We start from the raw sequence: 17,411 nt of genomic DNA on the forward strand, positions 1-17,411 counted from the left end.
TACTGTTGTTTGATGAACAATAAACAATAATATTCACAAAATCATATGGTTTTACCGAATAATGATGTAAAATATAATTTCTTAATATATCTATCTAAAAAAAATTTCTTGTCTGACAACTTTTTTAGTCCTTTGTCGGCCACTGTAGCTATCTTACAGTTATCTTGGGTAAGGGAGGGGGGTCATTGAGTGAGGAGTTTTTTTGCAAAACCTTTGCCACTAGATGTCACTGAAATGTACACACTTAAGTCGTTTGTGTGGCAGCAATTTGGACACCTGGTGGAGACAATAAACGGCGACAGAGTGACAGAACAGACACAAACAATATGTAAGCAACATTTGAAAATGCACTTGAAAATAGTGTCCAAATATTGTCTCGTTCTCGTAAACTCAATATCGTGTATCGTATCGTCTCCTGAGCTAAGTGTATGGTCACACCCTTACCTGAAACCAACCACAACTCCAGTGCTGGCATAATCCTCTCTGGCCCCCCATGGTTTTCTGTGTGTTAAAATTAGATTGAGGTAATTTTTGGGCCCCTGGGTGTCTTGGACAGTCTATGTTCTTTGCCCATTTGGCTTTGATAGCAATACAATTGTGAGTGCTTGAGGGAGAAGCCTACACAAAACATAAAAAAGGAGTTAACATTTTAAAAAGGAATTTTGAAATATTAACCCTTTGTGTGTTTTACTGACACTAGTTTTACCTCCTTTTTTGTCTGGGGTTGCACAGACCACACCCATGTGTGTGTAAAAAGATAATAATTGCAAAATCTCACTTTATAATAAGAGCACACAACACACGTTTAAGTAAAGCTAATACATGACGGATGATGATTTAATGAATTAGTGCAGGATGTCTCCTGGTGCTCACCATTAATAAATAATCAAGCCACTATGAGTGATAGTTGATGGATCATCTATTAATGAATGTTTGACTCATTGTTAATTCATACGTTCATTTACAAACCACCCAAACACCTGGAATCCAGTTACATAAGAAAGGCCTTTCTGTTCTCACAGACACATGAAGCTGTTTTTATCATGGTAGTCAGAGCAAAGAACAGAAACAATCTGATCAGATATCAAGGAGACTCAGCTGTGGAATAAGGACCATTATAGTGCAGCAGTCTTCATAGTTAGGCTTAGAGCTTATTCCACTCTCTCCGTGTACAGTTTCTAATTTCTTTTGTATATTGTGCTACTTGTTTTATGTTGTTTTTTGTTTGCCTTCATTGATAAAAACTCTTCTTTTTTGTGATGTCTTCACGAGCCTCTTTTGGGGTTCTCAACATCAGAACCCGTTTTACAGCTTTACTGCGTTATAGTATTTCTGTCTTGTTATTTGTGCAAATAAATAAACTAAAGCTCTAATTGTTTTTTAGATAGATATCTTATTTTCTGTTCGGAAGGTTATTGAAGTCATACCGCTACCTACAGGCGTGCCTGTGGGTGACACCTGGCTGACGCTGTGCGGAGATGGAGAAACACTCTCGGGCTGACTGACGCGCATGTATCGGCGTCACCGGCGCCTCTGACGGTGGGAGGAGAAGCTCACCGGAGCGCAGCGGCGCAGACAGACGGATGGTTAGTGAGTGTCGGTCACCATGAGCCACCGGCACCGCGCGCTCAGCTGCCTCTCCGTCGCGCTCGTCCTGCTGCTGCCTCCGGGTCCGGGACGCGTCGCGGAGCCCGCGGTGGCGGCGGAGTACTCCTCCAAAAGCGACTTGGACTACGAGTTCGGGGACTACCGGGGGAAGTGGTGCATCGACGACCACGGTTTTGTTTACGGCATCGGAGAGGTTTATTACCCGAGCTCCACGGCGTGTCCTTGCACGTGCACCGTGGACGGTCCCGTGTGCGTCCGACCCAAGTGTCCCCGCATCCACCCCCGGTGCACGCGGATCAGATATAAGGCATGCTGTCCGGTGTGCGAGGCTATGGCCAGGGTCTGTGTCTACGGGGGAAAAGCGTACCGGCTCCTTGAGGAGTTTAGGGTGAGAACGATCCAAACTTCTACAACCCCCCCCCCCCCCCCCCCCCGTCCCATTCACAAGTTCACACAGCTCCAAAAGTATTTAATGAGGCAACTGCTGAGTGATCCTGCGTTATTTGACATTCATGCAAGGTACAAGGTAGATGCATTTATCATTTTACAACACAGGGTTGTATAACGAGATTAAGTTGGCGCTCCCTTTATGCCACTCACTAAAACAAACGTTATAATACAAAAATGATAGGCCTACAGCAGATGGCTGGATAAATAATAAGTCATAGAAATAAAATGATTTTACTTGATGGAGTGCTGAGGAATTGATACACATCATCTATAATGAAGAAGGCTGTCAGAGGATTAGTGCTTTTGGACTTTGCATGCTGTACAGGCGCTCTGCAGTGAGCTCATGTACTTGATGGTATTTCTTTTTTTTTTACTTCCTCTGTCTGCATGACATACTATTAGGCTATTGACATGTAAACTTAAAGGTAGTGACCACATTCTATTTGATATTAACATAAGACTGTCATATAGGCTATGGAAAACATGTGCGATTGCAGGATTAACCCAATGGCTTCCCCCTGTCCCACTTAAAGTTCATATCAGGTGCAGCTGCACACAGCTGACTACACATGCACGTCATTATTTTGCCTTTAAACCAACCATGCTGGAAAGTACCTATATGTTGTGAAATGATTTCACTTGTGATAATTTCACACATGCTTGTTGGGTGAGGGAGGGGTCTCAGGGTAGTTGTCCACTTAGTCTCCAGCCTTGATGTTGTATTGCTAAAAGCTACTACAGTTATTTCTCACCAGAGAGCTTGAAGCTGCACCGGTGAAAATGTTTAAATGAACAACAAATCAAGTTAGCTTACCATGCGTAATGTGAAACAGTGCATTTAAAGGACTATTTTCTTAGCAGCACAAAGACTAAGTTAGCAACTAGCTGGTGAACACAGGGGAGCATTTAGCAGCTAAAGAGCCAGATGGTTTTGTTCTCAGGTGTTGGTAGAGACCAAAAACAGAGCTAAAAGAGAATGAATACTGGACTTTTCATTTATCAGGTGACACAAACACAACTCCAAATGAATGATAATGCTGCTCCGTGTCTGCTCGATATGTACAGTAAATAGGCGACTGTTAATCCTAACAGCCTTTCAAGGTGATAATATGTGAGTCAGTGAAAAGTCAAATTGTGTGTTCCAGTTGTCAAGGTGTGAGCGATGTCGCTGCGAGGCCAACAGAGAGGTGTACTGCAGCATTTCAGACTGCCCCGCCCCTCACTGCGTCAACCCCACCTACGAACCCAACCACTGCTGCCCCATCTGTAAGACCGGTAAGACTGAGCACCCAAGAGCTTTCTCTTTGTCAGTTCAACACTTTGCTCCATGAGTTTCTCTAAAAGCTAATTTCAGCATGTCCAGCATGTCATGGTCCACAGAGGATAACTAATGTGTTTGGTCACCCTTTGATCTTTACTCTTGCAACACTCTCAGGCCAAGGTTTCCACCTGCACCTGTAAGAACATAAGTAGTACAAAGTGCTTCACAATAAAAGACAAAAAAAAGCAAATAAGAGACAGAGCACCAGAGATGAGATGCAGACATCAAGCTTAAACACAAGGCAAAACTAAACTACACAAAAACCAGCTTAACGATTGGGTCTTGCACTGCTTTTCAAAGCTATTCACGGATCTTAAAGAGGTCATATTATGCTTTTTGGCTTTTTCCCTCTCCTTTATTGAGTTATTTACCTTTTTTGTGCATTTAATAGGTTTGCAAAGTGAAAAAGCCCAAAGTCCACCCCAAAGGGAGTTCCTATCTCTCACAGAAAACTCTGCTCTGAACTGCCTGAAAACAGCTTGTTTGTAGTCCAGCCACTTCCCTTTCATCCCTGTGACATCACAGGGATGAAAGCGGCCAAGCGGCTAGTCCGACACGCCCTCAACAACACCGGTGGAAAAACAGTGAGCTGCAGCACACCTCTCCTCTCCCTTCCAAACACTAGCTACCCTCCAGGCAGTCAGTGGACATAAAGTTGTTACTGTGATGTAGAGACAGAGCTCAGTTAAAACTTTATGGATGAAAGATACTTTTGTTACAGATAAATAACTCACCACTCTGAAACTCTTGCTCCAGTCCATGTTGCCAAGCTGGTCGGCAACATGTACAGCTGAACCGAAGCCGTGTTTACCGGCTTCTCAGTGACCCGCCCTTCTCTGCTTCTGATTGGCTAGTAATCCTTAACTAGGATCTGTGCATGTGCAACTCCCAACAAAGATCATTTAGAGACAAGATGTATCACTCCATAGCTAAAACGAAGCCTTCAACACAGGGTGAAAAGAGGAGCTGCAGCAATGTGCAGTTTGAAAAAAAATTATGGTGTTTTTTTGAAAATGAAACCATGTAAAGCTGTTCTGGTACAACCCCTAAATAGGATTTTGAACCTGAAAATGAGCATAATACCACCTCTTTAAGTTCAGTAGGAGAGAGTTCCAAAGTTTAGGAGCTACAACCTCAAAAGCACAGTCTCCTATTGTCTTGAGCCTGGAGCATGGAACACTACCAAACCCTGATCAGAGGAGCTTAGACTCCTAGAGGGGATATGGGGCTGCACTGCAGTCGCTCTTCACTGTAGGCCGGTGCCTGGCCAAGGTTCTTAAACATGGTCACAAAAATCTTGTGCTGAATTCTGAATTTGATGGGAAGCCAGAGTAAAGAAATCATTATTGGTGGTACAAGAGACCTTTTGGAGAATGTGGAGGCAGTTATTCTGTTCTCTAGAGTAACAGCATATCTATAAAAAAGGGAGAATAGGACATCAGCAGCCTTATCTTTTTTTTGAGAATTTTGAGAGAAACCCTTGGCACGTAAGCAATTTTTCATGGTAAAAACCATTATATATAAAAATGCACAATTAAATTTGCAAACATGGCATTTTCTCACGGATTATCACAGGTATGATCAATGTAACAACAGCTAGCAATACAGTATATATAACTTAGCTAGCTAGCTACCTCTAAATATGGATCTGGATACCACCTGAGGCGTTAAACAGTGTGGTTACGTTTTTAAACCTTTTATTCTGTTGATGGGGTTTATTTGAACAAAATGACTTGCAAAGCATCTGTCACAGGACTACACTATGGCCCCAGCTGTCACCTGCCTCTGGAGTCACTCACTGAAGACACAAGTCGCGTGCCACAGAGACGGAATCTGGTAGTCCAATAGCAAGCAAAGGTTTTAGGATGAAGTAAACCACCACTTAGTTTAGTATGCAAAGGTTCAGGGGGGACAAACCTTCAGAAAGTATTGTTTAACAGAAGAGTTGGGTTCTATTAAATATATATTTCAATATCATAATTTATATAGAAATAATTTATTATGTTTTCTCATCCCCTTATCCCCCCCCCCTCAATCCAGGGTTTCACACTCTCACCTTCTTAACTGGCAACAGTTTAATCCATGTGGACAAGGCATCATCTGTGCTGCCACAGGAAGCTCGTGGCAGGAGCCTAACCACATGTCATATCCCATCTTATTGAGTGGGTGATAGACATCATTAGAAGGCTGTCACTGTAACATCATGTGTTCACCCTGCAGTTCTTAGAAGCAGCAACGGTTATGTCACCTCACCCTGCAGCTTAACAGAGCCATCTCTGTTATATCATACATGCTTTCACTGCCCCTGACATTAAAGTCCCTTTCTAACGTTGGAGGGATTTGTGTGTGTGTGTGTGTGTGTGTGTGTGTGTGTGTGTGAGTGTGTCACACACAAATAGCAGCAGGGATAATAATAATAACTCTTGTATTATGTGTTGCTTTTTTTGTAAAATAAAACAGAAAGCCAAAGCAGCTAAATAATGAAAAGCATTGTTTAATTGATTCATTATGACCACCTAAAAGAAAACCACATGAACAAACTCTCTGCTTCCCAGTTGCCTTGCTGCTTTATGGCAGTTGTAGTTTCTATTTTTACTGCTCCTCTGCTGGACAGACAGTGGGACAGATGGTTTGGTTTGTTGTGTCATGGTTTTGTTTTGTTTTTTCCCCAAATGCTGCCAAATTCCCTCACGTCAGCTGTGGGGGGGGGGGGGTTTATCGAACGCGGTTGGATCTGGCATCAGATGAAGTGTACTTCCTGTCCTGCTGACTGGCGTTGGTAATTGTTTTGCAGGTAGCTGCCAAATAAAGGAACCCCATCTGTGACCGAGGGATGCAAATGATATCAAAGGCAGGCTGTTTACATTTTTGCTTGCATGGCATTCAGTATGTCCAGCCCAGACAACATGTAAATGCTTCACTAAAAATATAAGATTATATATTGCAAGCACATGTTGGAGGAGAAAAAGAAATAGAATTTGCAGGATTTATTCAGGAAGGAGACAAGTTTAGATTAATCTTGTGACCCACCTCTGTTATTATCATACACACAACATGAGCCTTTTTCATAATGAACTTTAACCGCAGTTGAAGAAAGACTTGTGCTGCATCACGTCAGCAGTTGTTGAGGAAGGGGAGAGACTCTTTTTTTTTCTCCATAACTTGCTGCCTGGAGCTGTTTCTAAAGCTGAATTCCGTGATTTTTGTCCATTTGGGGGCAGCATAAACAAGCTCTAAACACAGCACTGACATATTGCCTAATATCTTAAAATGGCAAACTTCTTTGATGGCAAATGATGAGATCGGCGAGGCGGAACCAAATCATTAATGTCGCGGCTCGTCAAACTAAAACAATGAAAGACGCTAAAACCTTACATAAAATTTAGGGGGATTGCAGCTCCTCTGTGAGGCTGTACTGAGCTAAATGCTAACATTAGCATGCTAACATGCTCACAATGACAAATGTTAACATGATGATGATAGCAGGCTATTTTGTTTATAATATTCACCATCTTATTTTTGCAGTTCTTTCCTGGAGTTTTGGCTGGTTGCCTGGCAAGTTCTGATCCTGGTGAAGTCTGGCAAACAACCAAGACCATAATTTGTTATTTTTTACTGGTGCCGGGCAACGATTACAATTTTTAATCGCATTGTTATGCGCAAAATTGAATAATGAATTCTAAAGTAGTGTTTTGCGCACTTTTAATAAAATATACTGCTATATACACAAAAGTGCAATAACATGTGGTTTGCAAACACTTTAAACAAATAAGGTGCTTTTTACCAGCAGTATTCCCTTTACACAGTAGCAATAAAATGTTTGTCGTAAATCTCAACGTAAACATTAAATTAATCAAATCAAATATAAAACCAAAGCTATTTGCTTTGGGTGTTACCTTGTTAAAACGAGTTACCATCAGAGTCCAGAGCCATGATTATAACATCGTAACAGGCCCCTTCTGAGCAACAGGTAGCATACGCTGAACAAAATTATAAACGCAACACTTTTGTTTTTGCCCCATTCATCATGAGCTGAACTCAAAGACCTAAGACTTTCTGTATGTACACAAAAGGCCTATTTCTCTCAAATATTGTTCACAAATCTGTCAAAATCTGTGTTAGTGAGCACTTCTCCTTTGCCAAGATAATCCATCCACCTCACAGGTGTGGCATATCAACATGCTGATCAGACAGCATGGGGATTGCACAGGTGTGCCTTACGATGGCCACAATAAAATTAATATGTTTGCCCAACAAGACAAAACAAAAAACTGCTTTTACTCCTAAGGTTTAGATTTTCTGTGAGCAACTTGCCCCTGTACTGTCTGTCCTGTTGCTCTAGGTCCCAACTGCTTTGCTGGGAACAGGGTGATCCCGGCCGGGGAGCGTGTGAACACTGATGAGCAGACAGTATGCTACTGCACCTACCGGGACGGGACGTGGCACACCCATCCCCAGGCCACCTGCGAGCAGCGCCCCCAGCCCAGCCTGACACCCAGCACCGAGCCCCCCAGGGACGAGGAGACCAGGGCGAGAGGGGGAAGGCCGTTCATTCCCAGACTGGATGTGATACCGTGAAGTTAAATAAATGTCTCATAGAGGCAGAGCCACTCTGCAGGCACAATATAAACTCTAACTTTCTCTATTAGTAGTAAACTGGGCTTCAATATGGCATTACTCAAATGCACATTTATATTTAACACAACCAGGAAGATTATTTCAGAACAGCTCTGCCTCGAATAAACGTAGGGTAATCTGCAGGGAGGTTGGTGTTGAGGGTAAATAAGGAACTGTAGGGTGAAACTGGCACCACAAATGATTTGCAAACATGATCTCTGGACACCTGGTAGTATTTTTTTTACATTGTAATATTTTCCATTGTATCACATTTAGTTTTAGTTTCAAGTTTTAATACTCATTTTTGACTTCTGTCAAAAGGCCTAGGGGAGAGCGGGGTGATCTGAGCCTGTGGGGAAGTTGAGACACCCCTTGTTTCTCGGCAACTATAGACAAAAATAATAGACAATATTTGATAAACACATTTAAAATATATAAAATATATGTTAATATTTTAGTTGGAGACCTTACTGTCATGTCCTCACTTTAAAGTCACATCAAGTAAAAAGTGGCTCAGCTCACCCCACTCTCCCCTACACCCAATATTTGTTTCAGTATATCCAGCCCAAATTAAATGAATAAGATGAACTAGTGTTGAAATAAATCGTCCGTTGTTCACTAAGCCCCACCCTGTCAAGATTTCCATTCTCGCACAGCACATACGCAGTTTACAGTGACAACAGCATCAGATTTACCATGAATATTCATAGACATTTCATTTAGCGAATGTCAATTGATCGACGGAATTTTGATAATTGCTTTTATTACTATTTATTATGTAGTTATTTGTTAGGCAAAAATGTTAACATTCACTGGTTCCAGCTTGTTAAATGTGAGTTTGAAGTTTGAAGATAAAAAAGGGGCTGAAGATGCACACTGACGGGGAGATTAATGCCTAGTGTGGATGAGGCCACCTATGTCTGTACACTCACTGCTGTTAAAGAAAAGTATTTATTCAGTTTATCCCTTCCCGTACAGGGAAAAACCTACAATCTACCTATATGTCTGTGAGGATTTTCAGTTATCCAGGTCATAGTTTAAAAACATCATGGGCAACTGGACCTGGAAAGAGATAAAAGGACAGCATTGTAAGTAGGGGATAAGTGGTGTATCAGCCCTCCTCCCCTGTTGAGAGGTGGTTTCTCTATCATGGTGGAGATGGCCTCTGTCAAACTATACAAATGTACATTGTTGTCATCGATCAATGACAATTGATTTTGGAGTTATCTGCCACCTACAATGCAGTCCTTTCATCTCTTCTCAGTAGAGTGAACAAACGGCTTCATGTGACTCCAACGACCACGGTGACGGTGGTTACAAAAGTCAGGAGCACTAACGAACCAAGCGTATCCATCGCCATGATAATGACCCCACAGAGGTTAAATGGCAGGGACTCTCTGCCAATCAGTCAGAACTGAAGACTCGTGGAAACGTCTTAAAGTATCTTCAACCAAGTCCAGATGCCCTTGATTTTGACCTTCCTTGGATTAAAATCTAAATACTGACCGGACACCTCTGCCTCATAAAACCTCCCATCATTCCACTGGGGAATATGGATGGAGACAGGGATTGCCAGGGTGTGTGAAATGAGTGTATCGGTGACATACAGTAAGCGACAGAGGAGAACCAAGTGTTGGGTGTATGTGGTAGTCTGGTTTCTCTCCATGGACCTGCTGGTTTCCATCTGTAAGCAGAGCGAGGCCAGACATATCCAAGTAGACCAGACTCTCTCTCTCTCTCTCTCACACACACACACACACACAAAATGACTGTGTAAGCAGAGAAACAGTCACATGCTACCTGGAGTAACAGATGGTACACACAAATGTAATGTGAGGAGTACATGCCAGTAAGCATTCATCTGCCTCCTTCAGAATGTATACTTTCTGTCAGTCTGTTGACAGATTGAATAATGTGGCTTTTCTTTTTCTTGACCCATTCTCCTGCAGTGAGGTCAGACATCTTGCTCTCCTGACAACACGCAATAAAGTGCTGACTGTCAGAGCTTGTATACCTGGCAAATGCTTTGGGCAGGAAATTACCTTAAGTTAAACATCATCTCTTTGCCTTTTCTGTCCTATCCTTGTGTCTAGTGTTCAACACTTCCTGTCCTCATCATCTTCATGCTGGAGACATGTCCTGTTAGCTTGTTAGGGAAGAGTGCCAGTCAGCTTAAATCAGATCTTAAGGTATTTATTTACCGGTACACTGGTTTAGAATACTTTTCCCCAGTGGTTTGTCTTACCAAGTCTGAGTGCCTCCCTCTTAAATGTGTGCTGTTGTGTATCGTTACCTGTAACTTCCAATTGCTGTTGGAGGCTGTGAAATAAAGCTTGTATAAATGGACACTGTCACCCATGGGTTTCACTACACCCTCTAATGGTACTTCTGAGAAAGTGCATTAGATGCAACAAAAAGTTCATAGCTCATTTGGAGTGTGGTATATTCATGTCAAATAGGAAAGTTGGCTCAACTGTAAGGAACTAGTGTTCATTTTTAATTGTGTGCAATACAACTGTAATTACTGGCAGCACAAGGGTCCCATGCTTAATTTACACCAGATTTCAGCCCCTCAAACAAGCCAATTCCGAACAGCTGCAGAATTGAGGTGTGTGATTTAACCATTATGACTACTACATCAAAACTTGCATTAAGTGCAGCTGTTAAAGTAGCACTTTTAGATTGCAAAACCCAACAAGATCTGCTTTCAGAAGGTAATTTGATTAAACATCCATTACTTATTATTTAATCATTAATAAGCTCCATAAATGTTCCCAAAACAGCATCACACCCCTACACATTAGCTCAAACTTCAACATTCACAATATTGTTTACATAAAGTATAAATGAAAACACCAAGATATGAAGCTCGATACCAACAGTTTTTATTGAAAACAAACAAAAGGTGCAGGTCCAGCTCAGGCTATGCTGCCAGCGTTGGAGGCAATCCTGGGCCAGAGGTCAGCACACTCTTTGGCCACTGGACCTGTGATGGCTGAACCTGCAGATACAGAGCAGAAAGGTATTTTAATAGACGTTGCATGAGGGACAACTGACTGCTGCATAATACGGACAATGTCAATCATAAAACAATACAGAAAGAAAATGCAAAGAGTGCCATGGTGACTTGGTACCAAACTTAAGAGTTAGCTTAATAACGGAATGAATTAGATGTTTTGGGGCATAAAAACTGTAGTAGACCTCACTGGGGACAGCTGTTGGTCTGTCCTTGGTGGACTGCACTAATAAAAGCAGAACATGACTTCATATTGAGCAGGTTAAAGCTGTCTCATCACTGATTGAGATTGGTCGGCCACTTTGAGTCGCTGCCATCTCACCCACAGTGATGAGGTCAATATTCCCTTCTACGACAACTCACCCAGCCACTGAGCAGACAAAGCAAGTGCTTTTTGAAGGGGCAACTTCTTCCTATCAATCTACCACCTGTATCTGATGTTTGTTGCTATAGTGATGCAAATGTCCTGCTGGTGAAATAAACGCTGATGCCACTTTGTAAAAAGTAAACTCTTAATTTTACTCGGCACACACCTACAAACATGAAAATCCCTAAAAAGAACTACATTACTGAAAACATCTAAAATGCCCCAAGATAAAGACCTACGTAGCTGCAGGTTATTAAACACCAATACATGAGAAGCTACTACAGCAAAGCTGTAATTTCCTCTGTAGATGGCCCTGCTGTCAAGACACGTGAGCATTGCAAATAAGTCAACAAACCCACCTTTCATTTCTCCTTTGTTGTTTACTATGACACCCGCGTTGTCTTCAAAGTACAGAAACACGCCGTCTTTTCGCCGATACGACTTCCGCTGCCGTATCACCACCGCAGGATGCACTGTGGACAGAGGGAATGTGGTTAAATAAATTGATAAAGCCACAGAACACACACCTGTGTCAACCAGTGTTTTGACTTGGGTGGAAAATACAGAGAAATGTTCTCTGCACAGAAAGACTGGTGGCAGGAACAGATTATACTGTGGCAACATCCAGAATCACTGGATTAACTACTGTTAGTGGGTTGCAGTTTGAGTTATTCAGTGTTCTGCACATAAACCTGGAAATGAGACAGCCCGTGCCTTCAGTCTTCCTCACTCTCTGCTCATGAAGTAAAAATCCAATGCAGACACCCTCTAAAGCTCCTTTTCCACCACATGGAACTAGCTAAACTCGCCTCGCCTTCGGGGAAAATGGTACCTGGTACTTTTTTGGGTATCACCTCTGTCGAGGTTCCAAGCGAGCTGAGGCGATACCAAACGCTGAAGTGAAAACGCTGCAGACTAATGACTGGTTAGAGAATCGACAGCAAATCCGAGTTGGAAGTGACCTAGCTGGCAGCTGGTGTGCAGCTAGTCCTGCGGTGTGTTTACAGCTGACCTGCCACTCCTAACGTTTCCTCAGTTTAGGTGCTCAGTATGGTTTTAGTCGTCGCTAGGACAACCAGCTATATTCAGTGGGTACGATCTGCAATGGAGGACGGGGTACCAAAACGAGTTGAGAAGAGTTGAGCTGGCACCATGCGGGGGAAAGGGGGCTTAAATGTCACTTTGCAGCAGCAATGGTAACTGATCTTACAGACACCCGAAAAACACGACGCCAGAACTTCATTAGAACTTGAAGCTATTGCTCGACACCACCCTGTCCAAGTGTCTGCAGTCATTCAAGATGATTAGCAAAAGTTACCTCCACTTCACGTGTCGTTCTCAATGCAAATGCACCTGATAAACACTGTCCACCACAAGCACCTAAACACAAACTCCCACCTCAGCAGCTCACATGACAGTTCATAAACTGCCTCACCCCAACACTACAGCAACTTGCACAGAGACCCGTCGTCTCCACTCACCCTTCTTCCGGAGCTCTGGCTTGCCTTTCTTGACTGTGGCCATCACCATGTCACCCACTCCTGCAGCAGGCAGACGGTTCAGACGCCCCTTGATGCCCTTCACAGAGATGATGTACAGGTTCTTGGCACCTGAACAACGGAGGGAGAACACCAACTTGAGAAAGACGACAGCATGGGATAAACAAAAAACTGGGACTTTGAAGAACACTGTTATACAGGTTTCCATTTCAGAAGTGACAGCCTACAGCTCTTTGTCTCATCACTGATTGAGATTGGTCGGCCACTTTGAGTCGCTGCCATCTCACCCACAGTGATGAGGTCAATATTCCCTTTTACGACAACTCACCCAGCCACTGAGCAGACAAAGCAAGTGCTTTTTGAAGGGGGGGGGGGGGGGGGGGGGCACTGAAAACAGCTTGGACAAAAATCCAAACTTTACAGTGGGCCAGAATTCAGAGCTCTCAGTATAACATTCATTAAACACTTACTAATTTACTAGCTGACATTCAGGTTGTCAAACCATCACAATATGAACACAATATAAACTACAGCTTTAACTGTACTTGCTACAGGGGTCCAAAAAGCAGTAATTTTTAGCAGTTTTAATACACAAAGACATGTAATAATTTCTCTTCTTGAGAACAGGGAATTAAGATTGTCCATGTGTAGTTTTTTTTCCAACTTGGTAGTTTAACACCTGCACAAAACCTAATTTGCATATTTGAGCCAAGACATTACAAAAGGTTAATTGAAGCGCACCTGTGTTGTCAGCACAGTTGATGACTGCTCCCACTGGGAGACCCAGTGAGATGCGGAACTTGGCTCCGGATGAACCACCACGTCCTGCAAGAAGACAAAATAGTCAAGTTTCACCTGGACCAACGTTACTACCAAGATAAGGTGAGGATAAAGGTACTTAAGATCGGGGTTAGATTTACAAACATTGTGATATACATGTTTCCATTTCAGAAGTGACAGCCTACAGCTCTTTGTCTCATCACTGATTGAGATTGGTCGGCCACTTTGAGTCGCTGCCATCTCACCCACAGTGATGAGGTCAATATTCCCTTCTACGACAACTCACCCAGCCACTGAGCAGACAAAGCAAGTGCTTTTTGAAGGGGGGAGCACTGAAAACAACCTGACCAAATATCTCACAATTTCACAGTGTGGCAGAATTCATCAAGGCCATCAATAAAAAATTTATTAAACACTACTGCATCAACACCCACAGACTGTTTTGCATCCAATATTGGAAAAGTCTGTTACTAATATGCTGCCTTCCTTAAAAAAAAAACCTAAAAAATAGACGCTGTACTGCCGTCATAACTTACATGTCAGCAGTGGGGCTCAACACCATCAGTAGGCCCCAAGAAACTCATGAGCTGAGAGAGGAACGTTCCGTAATATTATTTTAGCAATTGACCCTAGCATGAGCTGTTTGACAATATACAACATGTTGTATGTTGCACATTTCACAAGCCGGTTAAATTCTCTTAGTAACTGATCCCGTGGGGTGTTAGCATGAGCCGTCTGACAATACACATGTTGCCACTTTCTCAGTTTCTTTAGCCAGCAAAATTAAAACACTTCCTCGTCTATAGCTTAGCGTTTCTAATAATGTTCTTACTGTCAGAAAGCTAACGTTACCTTGCACCCAACACTTTGTTCAAAACCCTTTCGCTGTCGCAGTGTTCAAATTTATTTGCTACAATTGTGGCGGAGATTTCAAGCTCTCCTCGATTCACACCAACCTGACCGGCTGTGCCTAGCTTAGCCTTAGCTAGCTTTGGCTAATTTCACCTTATGGAGAAATATTATCATTACGGGACATATCGTTTGAGTTCATTACATGGTGCGGATTTAAGCATATCACATTAACCCTGTCTAAGTTTACTACAAGCAGCAAATTCAGATATTCGGCCTCTAGCTTTACTACTTCATGCCTACATGGCGGTGACAGCGGAACATGGCTTCCGTCAACTTAGCCAGCCAATATGTTACCGTTTATAAAGTACAAACTGTTTCCAATAATTTAAAACTAATCGTGTATATCTATTGTCTTTCTTGCTATATCACACACAAAACACATAAAACCATTTGTTGGGACGTAAAAACCAGCAGATGAACGCGGATTTCACAAGGTGGGTTTCATACCTCTCTTGGACATTGCTGCAGTAGGGAAAGAGGACGGCGCAGAAAGGAATTGTGGGATATAAAGTTGAACAGAACTTCATCCGGGTCGTGGCGCGGAGGCATGCTGCATTCAGGGGCAGTCGGAAACGTCCTATACACGGACTTAATATTTATTATATTTTCTACATTGTCTTAATAAGTTGAATATTTATAGAAAGATATTATGATATTCATCACTTACCGTCTTGTTTTCCCTCCTTCCTTATTTTAATTACTTGTTAATGAACCCAAACAGTGGATTACAACAATGTCTATCAAACAATAAGAAAGCTGTTAAAAATATGAAAAGTCCCCTTTTGTTAATGCTACGTTTTCTAAATACAGTTGAGCAAGAAGAAAAGGGAAATTACTGCATTATGGGCATGTGTTAGAAAAATATATACATATATGTATGTATATAAGTATTTTAAAGTGTCGCAAGCCTGTCCTATGTGCATGTATTGCCTCCTTGCAAGTAAACTTTCACTGAACAAGATTCCAGTGACTCTGTCATTCTTTGATGAAGATTATTCTAACAGCATGCTTACACACTCTGAACAATTGTACAGGAAACGTAATTTCACAGCCCTGATCACAACACAAGCTATTAGCTCTGTGGTGTCTTGAAAGTGACACATCACAGTCAGAAATGTTGACTGGACTATCTAAAACCATTATAATCTGGATTCTGACATGTACATCAATAAAAACATGAGCCTTGTATTTATTATCTTCTTTCTGCCACTTGGGGGCAGCAGAAACAAGCACCACTAACATCACCTTATAAAGATATTGTGGCAAAACTGTCAGCAAGTAGGCCTTGTTGCTTAAATTAGAAATCGCTCATATAAAGGACTATATCATGTTTGGTCTGTTGTGGTCTCCATCATCTCCTGAGAAAGATATACCTGAGATATTACCTGATGGACGCTTATGTTCACCAGCTAGTCGCCAACTGTCCAAGGTGGGTGAGAATGATGAGTGTAAACCAAACAGTGAAGTTGTGGGCTGAGAAACCAAAACAATGAGCTGACAGACACTTTAAAGCTCTGCAGACCTTAAGCAAACTACGGAGTTGGGTGATAATTTTATGTGGGTTCATCACGATACTGAATCCCTTACACGACATTACAGGAAGTAATTTGCCTCATTAATATAAAGTATTGGATAGTTCAGCTTTAAGTTCTGTACACCTACAACCTTTCAGAAGTTAGCTACTCTTTACAAACTTGGTGTCACCAAGTTTTATCTGCTTACTGATGGTGTAAGGATACTTGTAAAATTGCCCACATCAGATCATCAGAACCATTTCCTGTATGCATTAATTTATTTAAACCATGTGGTTCCTTTTATGCTTTCATAACATTATGGCATTGTAGGTAGCTCTCCAGAATCTTTTGTAGCGCAGGCAAATTATTAAAAATTTGCCTTTTCCAAAAGGCAGACAGAAGAGAAGAGGGTTGTGTTTATAGTAAAGCAGACTTATCTTGGATAAGCACTGACTAAGAGAAACTTAGATTAATTTTCTTCCATTTACACAACCAGGGCAAGACATCAAGTCATATAATATGAGTCCATATAATATGTTTGCTGTTGAAACAGTAACTTGTACTTATCAATGTAACAGTACTTTTACTTAAGTACAATATTTTAGTACTCTTTCCACCTCTGTGCATATATATACACACACATATATATATATATATATATATATATACACACACACACACACACACACACACACACACACATATATATTTATATATATACACACATATATATAAAAAATTTGTTTGCCAATTCCGGCTTTTTGGAATCTTGAAAATCACGTGACTGCTGAACAATTTATATATTTATATAACTCTAACATCAAAGTTAAAGTTATATAACTTTGACCAGTGTATGTATGTGTATACACACACATACACTGTGTGTGTAGATATATATAAAAATAATTATAGACATACACACACACATACATATATATATATATATATATATATATATATAAATTGTAAAAGGTAGAATGGACAAAATGGAGGAAAGCTGGAATTGGCAAAATCATTTTTTCTAAAAACCTATTTTGAGGTCTTGATGACTTTGAGCCAAAAGTGTCCAACCAACTGTGAAATATGGTCACTAGCCTATCCCCCCTTCTGTTCCTGAGTTTGATGTTAAAGTGTTTCTCAAGGACATTGTGATGTCAGTAAAGTTGACCTTTTAGGTAAAAAATGTCATCATTTCATCATATCCCATTTTTCACACAGATGTTTTCTGTGTAAAAAGCCTGCACATTGTGTCCTTAGGCAAGACACTGAACCCCTAACTGCTCCTGACGGCTGTGCCTTTGGGTGTGTGTTTGTGTATGACAACACA

General features: G+C 41.6%; 2 protein-coding genes across 3 annotated transcripts; one reads left to right on the forward strand and one right to left on the reverse strand.

The window, feature by feature from the left end:
* Nucleotides 1-1,498: 1,498 nt before the first annotated feature.
* si:dkey-283b1.7 (von Willebrand factor C domain-containing protein 2-like) lies at nucleotides 1,499-10,347 on the forward strand. 2 transcript variants are annotated; one of them, XM_038692219.1, is made up of 3 exons: nucleotides 1,499-1,996; nucleotides 3,204-3,333; nucleotides 5,420-5,710. In XM_038692219.1, the coding sequence occupies exons 1-3, from the start codon at nucleotides 1,607-1,609 to the stop codon at nucleotides 5,539-5,541; spliced, it is 642 nt and encodes a 213-aa protein (XP_038548147.1). In that variant the 5' UTR covers nucleotides 1,499-1,606; the 3' UTR covers nucleotides 5,542-5,710. The 2 variants fall into 2 exon arrangements, with proteins under 2 accessions (XP_038548147.1, XP_038548141.1); XM_038692213.1 differs by lacking the exon at nucleotides 5,420-5,710 and adding an exon at nucleotides 7,722-10,347 and having other exon boundaries at nucleotides 1,510-1,996.
* A 512-nt stretch (nucleotides 10,348-10,859) lies between these two features.
* On the reverse strand, nucleotides 10,860-15,118 carry rpl23 (ribosomal protein L23). Its single transcript, XM_038692230.1, has 5 exons — nucleotides 15,018-15,118; nucleotides 13,620-13,703; nucleotides 12,861-12,989; nucleotides 11,739-11,852; nucleotides 10,860-10,997 (listed from the first exon to the last, which is right to left on the reverse strand). Exons 1-5 carry the CDS (start codon nucleotides 15,028-15,030, stop codon nucleotides 10,915-10,917), a joined length of 423 nt encoding a protein of 140 aa, XP_038548158.1. The 5' UTR covers nucleotides 15,031-15,118; the 3' UTR covers nucleotides 10,860-10,914.
* Between the last annotated feature and the right edge of the window lie 2,293 nt (nucleotides 15,119-17,411).

This window comes from Micropterus salmoides, unplaced genomic scaffold (assembly GCF_014851395.1).
Source record: "Micropterus salmoides isolate LMB-PRFRI ecotype aquatic unplaced genomic scaffold, ASM1485139v1 Ms_hic_scaffold_10, whole genome shotgun sequence".
NCBI classification, from domain to species: Eukaryota; Metazoa; Chordata; class Actinopteri; order Centrarchiformes; family Centrarchidae; genus Micropterus; species Micropterus salmoides.